At 43.0% G+C, this 13,667-nt stretch overlaps 1 protein-coding gene across 6 annotated transcripts in view; it reads right to left on the minus strand.

The window, feature by feature from the left end:
- The window catches only part of FARS2 (phenylalanyl-tRNA synthetase 2, mitochondrial), a 393,359-nt gene that overhangs the window by 300,776 nt on the left and 78,916 nt on the right, over positions 1 to 13,667 (minus strand). For 5 of the 6 annotated variants that reach the window (XM_089776401.1, XM_089776398.1, XM_075921300.2 and 2 more), the window contains one exon: positions 10,551 to 11,186. In XM_089776401.1, the coding sequence (XP_089632527.1) occupies positions 10,551 to 11,186 (636 nt within the window). Of the gene's footprint in view, positions 1 to 10,550; positions 11,187 to 12,313; positions 12,372 to 13,667 lie in introns of those variants that run through there. The other variant, XM_089776399.1, reaches the window with a different exon arrangement.

Genomic DNA, 13,667 nt, shown 5'->3' on the forward strand with positions numbered 1-13,667 from the left:
CTAGATGGGAGAAGGGCTCAGAAGTTGAGATAGCCTGGCTTGTTGTCTGCTTACAAAGAGGAACCTCTCAAGTCAGAAGTCAATGCTAGTGGCAAGGATTCACAGAAGCCAGTCAGAATGAAGGAATTTACACTATTGACATACGGTTATAAAAAATTTTCCAGTGGCTGTATAGTAATTATACAAATTCCTATGCTACGATTTTGTAATAAGTATCCTTAACCAGTGAGAGTACCAAAAAAATTTTAAAAAAACATTTAAAAATCAGCATTTTGTGGATAAGAGAGCCTCCCAACCAGGAAGGCAGACTGACATTAGTGGGACTCAAATTGGTGGATAAAAACAGCAATGTGGATATTCTGGCCTAGAACAGACTACAGGCTGTGAAGCCTTGAGAGCTGGAAGGATTTGACAGGTCAAGAGTCCAATCAAATCGGAATGTCCACATTACGCTTTTTAGAGTGCTAATTCAAGTCCCACTACTGCATGGGTATATCTTCCCAGCTGCAGTGTAGACATACCATGTATGATCAACAAATAACCAAAAAATTCCCATGTATTCACAGCAGGAATTGTATAGTATCTTTTGTTCTAACTGAAGGAGAATTCCATTTCAGAATATTCATTAAACACTCAACTGAGTCCAAGTTCTTCTGAATACGCTACTTAAGAACATCTACCTGTCACATGGGTGTTCAGGGACCACAGTGATGAATCTGACATAAAAACCTAGATAAGTTAGATAGAAAAAAAAATGTTGAGCTCACCAACAATTTTTTACTTTTGTGAAAAAATGTGACCCAGTTTTTCTATTTAAGAAAAATGTCAATATTTTCCCTACTTTTAGGTCAATGCTACATAATTTAGTAGTTTACATAATGTAGTGGAAAACAGTTAATCTATCAGTGATGTTAGGATGGCAAAGATGAAAAAAAACCAACTGAAAGGAACACTGACAATTTTATAGTATTCTGCTTACTGCTCCTTACTGTTTTAAATATAGAACGAACTGGAAAATTAGAAACATCTGCTTCCTTACCAATTTTTCTATCATATTTACACACTGATTTTGTGAAAGGAAAAAATAATCAAAGAATTGAACTTCCTCCTATGTAGAATTATAGATTTCTAAGAGACACAAGAAAAAAAAAACAATGTTTGATTTATCAACCTTGACGATATCTCTATAAATAAAGAAGCAGATGTACTCTAAATCCACTTACCAATATTGAAGCATTTTCATATTTTAAAAAATATACTGTATTTCATAAACTGATGGATTAACAAAGACATTTATCTGGAGCTGGAGCATCAACAAGAAAACTTCCTGCCATCCCACCTACTCTCTGGCACAACAAAACTTCTGCAATCACACCCAATCTAAGCAGCATCAGTCACTGAGAAGATACATGAGCCAGTGTGTTAATAATGGAGTACTCTATGCTGCTTACTGACAAGCTTTTGGTTTGGGAAGAGAGCAACAAAAATCATTTCAGACAGCAAGCCTGCTCAGCTTTCTTAATCTCTGGAAGCTTCAAGTCTTCGTTCCTCCAAATACTGCAAACACATTTTATTATTTTTTTTAAAATCTAGCCAAAAAAGTTTCTTTAAAGACTAAATATATCTCTTGGAATAACACAGAAAAAGTTATCATACTAAAAGGGTAGCAGACTCATTAAGATGGATTTCAGATTCATAGTGCTATAATTAATTTATTTAACAAACTAAACCTTTTCAAATACATCTGTAGATGAAACGTGCATACATCTGTTTGATAAATCTGTCTTATAAGGTGTACTTTGATTTTGAATTGTCTTCTCAGTAAGACGAGTGTTCCAAGCATTTATTTCATTTATTTGTATTTAAAATAATAAAGATGCCTACCCACGGTGCTAGGTGCACTAATGAAATTAATCATCATGCTAACTTCTTTATGCTAAATTGGCAGAAGGCATGAAGGGTGTATGACGATTAGAGACCCCCAAGGTCTGGTAGTCTGGTAGTTACAGTTCACAAAAATAGCATCATGTAAGCTCTCTAATGAAAAACATTTGTCATCACAATCATTGTGAGATGCACGTACGAGTGATATCTAAGGAGTTATGCATCTGTACAAATATTAAGTTCTTAAAACATGTAAAGTGACACTCCCCAGGATCTTTGCCCCAGAAACGTTTACCTCTCTGGCTACATGTAAATGAAGTATTGTAACCTTTACAATGAAGATCTATTTACATACTGAGTCAAAAGCTAGTAAAAGTGAAGTGTGATGGGGCCTTTGCTCCACACTGGCTCATAAGAGGTTAAAGCAAGCCTTGACAGGCTGCATGGACAGTGGAAAGGATCCCCTGCCCATCAGCCCCAGCAGCTACAGGACTTTTGGAGAGAGATCTCTCCTCACTACACCTCTGGGCCCCTCCACAGGGCTTAATGGGAATCTGCACAGCCATGCAGTTTAGGAGGAACTTAGCCCCCAACGGCTGTTTGATGAATCACATAACAGTAATAAACTAGTCAACTTTTCACTATCTACATTTGGTAGATGTTTATGACGTCTCCAGTAGGATGTCAATTTTGCCACCTATATCCATGCTTTTGTCACTTCAAGGTTAAACAACTGCAGTGTGTTCTACATAGGGCTACACCTTAGAACCATTTAGAGATAGAGTTGCCAGATAGTTTCAACAAAAATACCAAACATTCCCCGCCTCCCAAAAGGGGGGAGACCAAAGTTGAGAAAAAAAGGACCCCAAGAGTTAAGCAAAAAATAAATAAATAAAATAAAACAGCATGGCCCCTTTAATTGCATGTAGAGTCAGAATAGGGATAGGAAGAGAAGAGTTTGAGCACTAAGACCCAGGGAAGGTATTGCTTCCCCTTGCTCAGGTCTTTAGGTTTTTTGCTGGCAGACATCTTCTCTTCTTGGTCCAGCCAGAAGTGTTGTAGGGTTGCCAGGTATCCACTATTTTCGCCTCTTGGCAGGGAAAAAAACAGAAAATACTGGACATTTTAGGTATCGGTATTTTCCGAATTTTGTTACCGGACAGGAGGCAAAAATACCGTACTGTCCCTATTTAGAGACTGAAACTGGTGCTGAACGCAGACATTAGCTTATCTAGGGATGAATCTTGTTGGGAGCCAGAGTTGAGTGACACAGGGAGCTCCAGGATCTACACTGGCTGCTGAATGATCTGGGTAGATTTTAAGGTGCTGGTTATGACGTATATAGTACTAACCTGATAAATCAGTTCCCACCTCCTTTGTGCCATACTGCCACACTGCAGTCAGCAGGGGCACTTGAATATGACCCCATTTCTTATAATGTAAGTTGTTCTCTGTGTGTGAGCTCCAAAAGTCCCTCCCCATCTGCCTCAGCATGGAGCTGTTAGGGCTGAGGGACAAGGGACCCTCCTCTCCACCCAGGTAAGCCCAACCACAACCCTCTGCCTCATTTTGTTTGCCCCCAGTCCTGAGCACCCTCCTGAAATCTAAAGCCCTCATCCCCAACCCCACCAGCCCCAGCCCCACCCCAAAGGCCACACACCCAGCCTAGAGCCTGTACCCCCCTCCTGCATCTCAACCACTTACCCTGAGTCTCCCCCCAAATCTGGAACTCCCCTCCTCCAAATCCATCATTCCCAACCCCACCCCCGAACCTGCATTCCCAGAAGCCCTTGCAACCAACCCTTTATCCCAGCTCTGAGCTCCTCAACTGCAGCCCCACTCTACGGCCCAGAACCCCAGCCACGGCCCTCACACTCCTACACCCCAGCCCTCTGCCCCAAGCCTGAGCTCACTGCCACACTCAGAATCCCTTTGGCCCCACTCCCACCTCATGAATTTTGTTATGTGCACCAATATGAAGGACACATATCATCTCCATATTGATGCACATAAGAAAATTAAGTCTGCTGCGGCAGGAGGTGGGGAGGGAATTAGAGGGAACAGTGCTAGGGGGAGCCAGCTTCAAAGCCAGTTCCCCCCCAGCACTGTCTCTGCGGTGCCACTCATCGTCCCCCCGCCCCACTGCTGACTCTATTAGAGGCGGGGGAGGGGGGAGCAGCTGATGCTGTGAAACAGACCCTCTGGGGATTGGGAGGCAACTTCCCACTGGGACTTCCTGTGTACAGGGGCTGCTTCATGGCATGGGGGGTGCCAGCAGGAAATTGGGACCTCTCAGGCAGCCCAGATCAGTCCCAGGCTCCCTGGACCCACTGCATTTTAAATTGCAGAACCACAGCATGTTTTCGTCCCACACCCAGCATGAGCTGGGATTGAACCAGGCTGCCTATTGACTAATGGATAAAAATTCTATCCACTACTTGATTAGTTAAATAACCACCTCTTAACATCCCTAACTCAGGTTTACATTGGTGTACTGCAAGGGAAAACAGAATGAGGCTTGCACTTTTTAATATGGTAAGGGGAAAACAAGGTGAAAGAACGGAAAATAGAGATAGTTTGAAAATATAGGCAGTCCCCGGGTTACGTACAAGATAGGGACTGTAGGTTTGTCCTTAAGTTGAATCTGTATGTAAGTCGGAACTGGCGTCCAGATTCAGCCGCTGCTGAAACTGACTGCCAGTTCTAACTTACATACAGAATCAACTTAAGAACCCCTGGCGTCCCCAAGTCAGCTGCTGCTGAAACTGATCAGCAGCTGATTCCAGGAAGCCCGGGGCAGAGCAACTCTGCCTGGGGCTTCCTGTAGTCAGCGCTGGTCAGTTTCAGCAGAAGCTGACTTGGGGACACCTGGGGCAGAGCAGCTGGGGTGCTGCTGGGTTGCTCCAGTAGCGCCGCTCCTCGGTGCTACTGGACCAACCCAGCAGCACCCCATCTGCTCTGCCCCAGACGTCCTGCTCAGCCGCTGCTGAAACTGACCAGCAGCGGCTGAATCAGGACCTGGGGCAGAGCAGCTGGGGTGCTGCCGGGTTGGTCCAGTAGTGCCCAGAGCGGCGCTGCAGGACCAATCGGCAGCGCCCCAGCGGCTCTGCCCCAGGGTCCAAAACAAAAGCCTGGTCTGCTGGGGGGGGGGCACACTAGCTGCGCTCCCCCCCAGCAGACCAGGGACACGGGGAGCAGAGCGGCAGCAGCAGCGGGGTGCCGCGCCTCTGAGGCTTTGCTCTGGCAAAGTCTCAGGGGCACGGGACCCCGCCGCGGCTGCAGCTTCAGTCCCGGTGCCTGTGGTCTGCTGGGGACGGTCCCCAGCAGACCACAGGCACCCGGACTGAAGCCGCAGCCGCAGGGGGGTCCCGCACCTCTGAGGCTTTGCCAGAGCAAAGCCTCAGAGGCGCGGGGAACCGCCGCTGCTGCCACTTCAGTCCCGGTGCCTGTGGTCTGCTGGGGACGGTCCCCAGCAGACCACAGGCACCGGGACTGAAGCGGCAGCAACGGCGGTTCCCCGCACTTCTGAGGCTTTGCTCTGGCAAAGCCTCAGAAGCGCGGAAACCTGCCCAGTGCCCCTGGTCTGCTGGAGACGGTCTCCAGCAGACATGGGGCACCGGAGCAGCTTACGAACGGGGCTTTCTCGCCCCGGAGCTCGCAGGTAGCAATCCGCCACCTCGACCTCCGGGGCGAGAAAGCCCCGTTTGTAAGTGCGGATCCGACATAAGTCGGATCCGCGTAAGTCGGGGACTGCCTGTATAATTGTACAGGGAAGGCTGATGGGATGTTCTCACCTAACCCAATCTATGAAATAAAAACAGAGGGGTGCTTCGCTAAATTAGGAGACAACACATTTAAAACAGATACAAATAAATGACTTTTTATATTATATATTATTAATATAGCCAGAGGATATAATTACAATGAACATCTTAGTATGATATTTAAAAAATAGACTTTTCTGTAAATAAGAATAGCATCTGTAGTTATATACCTAGGATTAGGGGTGTTAAATATCCGTTAATTGAACAGTTGATTAACTTCATGAATTCTTATAGGTTACTTGACTAGTCTATTGTCCTCGGGGGTGGTAAAAACCAGCTCCCCTTGCCTGTTGCCCTGGGCAGCAGCCCTTGTCTGGGGGGGTCTGAGCTTCTGGACCCAGTGTGAGCCTGAACTGAGCCGGGCTGCCTGCCTGGCTCCTAATACACTTTAAATGCAGAGCCACATCAGTGGTAAGTCCCAGACCCAACACAAACAGGATTGAGCCATGCTGCTGGCCAGCCTGCTAAAAAAATGTACTGGCAAGGAGGCAGGCAAACGCGTGTAGTTTATAGCATTAACCTATAACCTTTTGCTTACTGGCTAATCAGTTAATTGACTATACTATTACATCCCTACCTAGGATAAGACTTTTCATGAATCAGGGTATACAAACCATCAGCTGCAGGGTGAGGAAGTAATTCTCCCACAATTAAAAAGAACTGCACAATTAGAATACATAGATGTCAAATATCTCTGTTTTGGAGAAATAATCCCTATTTTTAGCAAGTTTTAAAATTCTCCATAGCAACATATTCACCATCTGCTTCAATACATTTCAATGGATACTTATTCCTAATTTTCCCTCCTTATCTATAGTCTTCAATCAGTGTGCTTTGTGGTACTTTTACATCCTCTGGTCAATTGGACATTGACTACCAATGGAGCTAGGATATTGAACTGGAGGAACAATTCCTACGTCCTCATGTGTGGTCCCCATCAAAATTATACAAAGCTTGATGTATTTAAGAAAAAATACTTTGAACTTTCCAAGACAATTTTTTTATTAGAATTTGTTGGAAATTGATATGTTTTGTGATACAGAGTTTGTACTGGCTCCTTCTGCTGGCTAAATTACCTGAAATCTATGGCGGGCTGAAACAAACATTTTAGTATGTGAGGAATTATTATCATCAATAGCTATACATCAAGGAGTGCATCCCTCTTTAATTTTTATGCAGAAAAGTATGAATAAGACTTTGGGCATCAGAAGAAAAAAGTGTAAGTTCTAGCCTTACTGTAGTCATGTTAATATTGCTAATCCAAAGAGTTTACAAATCATATAATAGAGGAAAAAATCATGAGATAGATAGATAGATCGATCGATAGATAGATCGATCTATATCTATCTATCAGGGCAGCGGTTCTCAAACCGCTTTTGGGCTCCGGAGCCCTTTACATGCATAAATATTTACGCGGAGCCCCAGCGGTCCACTGATTGTATGTGTTGTACCTATCAACGTTTCCAGTTTGTCAACCTCGTGAAGCCCCTGGAGATGTCTTGTGGAGCCCAGGGGCTCCGCAGAGCACAGTTTGAGAAACACTGTATTAGGGTATGTCTACACTTGCACCCTAGTTCGAACTAGGGATGCAAATGCAGGCATTCGAAATAGTCAATGAAGCGGGGATTTAAATATCCCATGCTTCATTAGCATGAACTCGCCGGCACGTTACTCCAAATGCCAGCTGTTTCAAAAGTGAAAGTGTGCACTGGGACACATTAGTTCAAACCAAGCCCCTTGGTTCAAACTAACGTTACTTCTCAAATCATAGGAGTTTGGTTTGGTTTGAACTAATGCGTACCGGCGTGCACTTTCACTTTCGAAACAGCTGGTTACATGGTCATCTTGGAATCTCAGCTGTTTCTCCACTTATGGATAAAAGAATCAAATCATCCAATCAAGGAGCAGACATAATGCTGTGAGGGTTGGGTAATCACTCACAAACCAAGAATAAGGATTAGCAAATAATCGAAGACATAACTGAACCAAACAGTTTGCAAAAAATTCAGAGTATGATTAAATAAAATATGAATCAAATAACTTTGGATAATGAACGAATTCATTACAAAAAATCAAATGGTTAATTTATGAACAAAAAAGCTACTTTTTTTCAAACTTATAATAGTTCGTCCATCTTTAATCCCCATCATCATGATTCTCATAAAGATAGTTAGGAAGAGTTATGTGAATGTTTCACTCAAACAGCAGTACAATTTGAAATCCCGCCTGGATTCCATATTGCTGTGAGTTTGTGAAAAAGAGGTGGTTTAATAAATCTTTCTTATCCTGTCCAAAATGCTCATTCAAGCTGAAATGAAGCCTTCTGCAAATGTTTACTCTCTCTGGATATCACAAATGATAGAGACCATTAGCTGTGTATTTTAAATTCAAAATGCTATGGGACCTTCGTCTCTTCCTATAATCTGACTGTTTCCAGGTGGAGAGAGAACAAATAATGACTGTGGAAACCTGAAAAGCAAAGTAGTGTAATAAACTGGCTTGTGTATCATTGCCTGGATGAATTCATATCTACTGTACTCTGCATCACAGAGCTTACTTCTAAACTTAAAGATAAATGCTCTAGTATTATTTACATCAACTCTTTCTGGCTTTCAGAAGATATCCCACCATACCCCACATTGACAGTACAATCAGCACAAGTGCTCCTGGTGAGGACGGACATCACTGATACAAGCAGTAAAGTGTAGATGCACATGAGTGATGTAATCAGTGTGGTGGCTATATGCTAATGAAGTTAGGTCCCACCCTTGACTGTGGAACTGCAGGTGGCACTTCCATAATGCAAATACATACTTTGCATACATGTATGTATTCACCTTATACGCATACATTTTATATTCATATTACTGCCACAGATAAGGAACCCCATGCGCTATTGTCCAACAAGCAAACCCACATATTGTCATCCCTTTTAAGACTCTATTACTCAGATCTATCAATATTATTTATCAATTATATTTAAGTATGCAGAGTGCATATAAGCTTTGCCAGTGAAATATACAAACTCAGGAATCCAAGATAGTTTGCTAAAGGCTCACCGAGCTTACTGTATAAGCATCACACACTTGTATCAGTGTCAGCTGTACAGAGTAGGGATGTAAGTGAGTAATCAACTACCTGATAAGCCTATGCTTATCGGGTAGTCGAGTCGCTACTCGACTAATCGCTTCCTACCCTTTGTTGCTTCTGTATCAGAGGCAGCAAGGGGGAGGAGAAGGAGCTTAAAAGCCAGTTCCCCCCAGAAGTGTCTCTGTGAGTGGGTGGGAGCAGAGAAGGCAGAGGCACATAGGGGACACAGCACGAACGGGGAATGCTTGCATCCCTGCTTGCCTTGGGTTTCCCACTGCACCTTTGCCTTTGAAATATAGTAAGAGTGCAGGCAGCTCTTACTACATTTAAAAGGCAGGGGTACAACTGGGATAGCCAGGACTCCACCCCCCCTCTTATCGACTATTACTTGATTAATCGAAATTTAACATCCTTAGTATGGAGCCATCCTTAACATAGCTTTGGGACAATAACAAGCATAGAAAATTTCAGTAGATTTTCTGAGAAAGTCAGAAGCAACTGTATAAAGGGGAGGGTTAGGACAGAAAATGCATTTCAATTTTAGCTGTAACAATTACTGCCTGAAATTAGTGACATGTTCAGAGAGTGAATGCAAAAATGCAGTTTGGTAAAAAGATGTTCTCATCATGCATTTGGCATGGATGAATTCATAAGTAAAGTTGGTTGCTCTTTTATTTTTTCATTTCCAAAGACTGCTTCATTTTACTAGATTTCAAATTGGATTTGGTTTTCCTTTTTCAAAATTTCCTGTGGATTTTTATTGAATTTTTCTATTTTTAAAAAATCTGAATGTTCAAAAAAGATTTTTTATTTCAAAATAAAAAATTGTATCTAATTAGTTTCAGTTCTGAAAAATTTTACCATGTGACTAGGCTGGCTAATAAAAATTGGCAATACCAATTTTTTTTAAATGTCCAAATCCTGAAATTGAAACAGATAAACTGAAACAGAAGTTTTGAAGAAAAATATTTTCATTTTTTTTAAAAACCACTTTTTGTTTAAAAAAATTAACTAAACTCTAATTGTAAGTGAATTATACAGGTCTTTCCCAGACAGTTTTGTTAAAATATTTATACCACACCAAGCTAGCATGTGGATGCCACATATTTTACAGAAACAATCCTATTTGGAAATGTTATTTAAAATATTTATTGATATTAGGGATGTGAATGGGTAACAAATTAACCAGTACACAGGAGCAGCCCTCTGCCGGCGGCTGTCCCCTGCCACACATGTGGCTGCTAGCTTCTATGCACCACTGGCAGCAGCAGCCTCAGCCCTGTGGCGGGGGGGAGGGGGCGAGGGCAAAGGAGGGCAAAGTGTAATCTCACCTAAGGTTTCACCAGTTAACTGATTAACTTGGGATTTTACATCCCTAGTTGATATTGTGTGTGTGTGTGTGTGGGGGGGGGGGGGTTAACCTCCTTACCGGTAAAACAAGATTCTCTTTGGCATACAAAGGAAAACTGAACAGCTTTGGAGGATATATATAATATATATTTAATATATATAATACATTTTAGAAATGTCTACACATTACCCCAGATAGTTTTTCCATATATGTCATCGTGGCATGGTTTTAAGGCACTTTTTTTGCATTCTGTGAGGGCTAGAAGCAAGAACCTTATGGAATAGGGAAACTCCTTGACAGGCTGCAGTTACAGGTACTAGTAAAGGTGATATTAGACAAATAGAGGGGCTTGTGAAACTCCCTGCTCGTTAGTCATTCTAAGCATTATGAATAGTTCCTACCTCATGATTGGAGAAGAGCCGCACTCCTTCCATCTGATGAAAGACTGGGGAGTGGCTGCTATCAATTGTATCACGGCGGTAGACATCTCCCACAACCAGAAAGGCATCCAATCCTGAGTGCATCAAGTCCCACTGGTGAGCCGATGTATGTGCTCTTAGCATATGAGTGCGGTTCATATAATAGTTGTCCCTTTTCCTCCTGCTAGGGTGGTCTTGTGGGATAAGCAGACTGTCAAAGTTCTGCTCCACTGTAACCACTGGGGATAGAGCATCATAAACAGAAAAGAGAGGGGTCCCAAAACGTCCTATATACTGCTTGTAAAAATGATCCTTTATTCGCTCTTTGACCAGCCACAAAGGGTGGTATCGTTGGTTGTGCAAGTTCTTTCCCACTTTGGAGAGAATTTTTTCTGTGACATTGCAGTAGTCATCTCGAGGGTATGATTTACCAAGCAGTTCCACTGTATTTGATGTGGGTGGTTTGGCAGCAAAACTTGAAGTTATAGTCCTGGACCAGGCATGCCCAAAATCACTGGTGATTCCTCCTATCTGGACTCCTTGTGACAAAACAGTTTTGGAACAATGAACTATTCTCATGAAATTCCAAGGTGCTGCCATCATGGTATCTGTGAAGCTCTAAGGGGAAAAAAAAAGTCAAGATTTGCTGTAGGAATTGAAAACAATCTAATGATAGTGAAAAGCCAAACATCAATTCCTTAAATAAGATAGAAGCCTGGGTTTTAGTCCATTATATTACAGAGAAATCTTATGACCCAAAGCTAGAATATCTTCTCCAGCTATTAACACTGCTCTTATATTAATTATTTGGGGTCTTATTCTGTCCCAATTGAAGATTATAAGATTCTTTACAGTACTTAAAATAAAAGCAATATAGGCCTTTTATTTAATATTTTATATTCATTGTAAGCTCTCGATAACGCAACATATTATACAAGAGAAACTGTGATAAATTTTAATGTTTGCAGATCAGACATTCATGTGTAATGATTTTCCATGTGCTAACATTATTCTTGTGCATTCTCAAAACAAACTACAGGATTAAATAGCAGCAGCAAAGCAAAATAGAAGTAATTGGAATATTTTGCCTTGTTTATAACAAAATTTTGTCTGCCATATGGAGTTTAGAGATTGAACCTAGGTCATTTCACAGCACAGCATATAAACAGAACATTTGCATTACAAACTATATATTTGTAGATATTTTTTCTATTTAATAGAAAACAAAAAAAAGTCATTCTGACCCTTCAAAAAATCATGCAACTGTGTAAGGTTAGATGGCCAATCACAATGAATATAAACCAACACATTAAATTCAAACAGAACACTGTATAAGATTCTCTATACAGAATCCAAATGGACAAAACTGTTCTTAGCATTTTGGGGAAAACCTACAAAACAATTTTCCATATCATAATAATGCAAATAACTCTTGGCCATGCTGAGTTTACTACCATGCAGAGGGTAAGCCTTAGAGTTTGGGGAAGATCAGGGAAGTGGAAGATTTTGCTGGGCATTGGGGGCAGGGTTTGAAGGTGGCATCCGATATAAATGACTAAATCTACATAAAAGGGGTATCATTGGCCATCCCCCAGTTTCTCTGGATGCAATAGTAGAGCCTTTCTGTTCTCACTAAAGTGTGTAAAGAGAAAATTCCTGAACAAGCAAGTATTCTGAGGGTAGTAAGGCCTCTAGACACTGTAAAGTTGTGTGCTCATTCAGGGAAATGTTAGGACTTAACATACCATTAGTAGCGCTTTACAAACTTTATCAGAAGATTCCTGTGAGGTAGATAAGCACCACGGGCATCACTGTAAGAAGCAGGACACAAAGGGTTTATCTACACAGCAAAATTATTTTGGAATAAAGGCCATTATTTCGAAATAACTATGTGAGAGTCTATACTATGTGAGAGCCATTCCGTTAATTTGAAATAATTTTGAAATAACGGGCGGCTTATTCCAAAATCTGTAAACCTCATTCTACGAAGAATAATGCACATTCTGAAATAGCTATTTCCAAATAAGGCGTGTGTAGATGCTCCACTGCTGCTATTTCGAAATAGCCCCTCACCAGGGCCATTCTAAATTACTCCTCCCCAGTGCCTCCTGGGGCTCTAAATCAAGATCGCACGTCTACATTAGGGAAGTCTGCCTCGGACTAACTTTGAGGTTTCCCTGAAGTGTAGACGTGCTATTTTGAAATAAACTATTTCAGAATAACTATTCTGGAATAAAACAACACATGATCTGGTAGCACTTTATAGCCTAACAAAACACGTAGATGGTATCATGAGCTTTCATGGGCACAGCCCATTTCTTCAGATGACCGGAATTTCAAAATTATTTTAAAATTGATATGCAGTGTAGACGCAGCCTTTTAAAGATATTATGGCTAAGTGACTTAGGTAAGGGTACAAAGGTAGTCTACGTCCAGGGCCGGCCCGAGACCTTTTGGTGCCCCGGGTCCAGGTGCGCGGTGCCGCCCCTGGGTGCACGGTGCATGCGTGGGCCCGCCCCCGGGGCACGAGACCACCCCCTCAGGGTACATGGGACCACCCGTGGGGCGGACGACGCATGTGTAGGCCGGCCATGGCCGCTAGCGCGCAGCCCAGGGCCCGCCCCCAGGGCGCATAGCACATGTGCTGCCCAGCCCGGCCCAGCCATTGCTGCTGGCACGTGCAAGGCCCCGCGGCCGTGGGGGGAAGGGGCTGCTGGCCGGCACTGCGGGGCTGGCTCTGCAGGAGCTGGGCACGTGACGCCTGATGGCAGCTGTAAGAGACGCTGCGTGCCCCTCATAGCTGCCATCAGGTGCCCCCCCATCGGTAAGCGCCTTGGGCAGCTGCCCGGCTCACCCGTGCATCAGTCCGGCCCTGTCTATGTCAGAGGCAGTACTGACGTCTAAAGCTCTGAACACTAGCTCAAGTCGTCTCCTGTGGTCCGAAGCTACCCTATCTGATCTGCAGAAGAGCTGGCTCATCAGCAGGAATGCAGCTGGGAGAGATTTTCTGGTAACACTGTCTCCATTAGAAGCATCGCAGATGGCACCAAAACAATTAATTGGTCTGATTTCCCCTTCAGATTTAGAGAATACAGGGCT

The sequence above is a fragment of the Pelodiscus sinensis genome, chromosome 2 (assembly GCF_052426305.1).
Source record: "Pelodiscus sinensis isolate ZL-2025 chromosome 2, ASM5242630v1, whole genome shotgun sequence".
Taxonomy (NCBI): Eukaryota; Metazoa; Chordata; order Testudines; family Trionychidae; genus Pelodiscus; species Pelodiscus sinensis.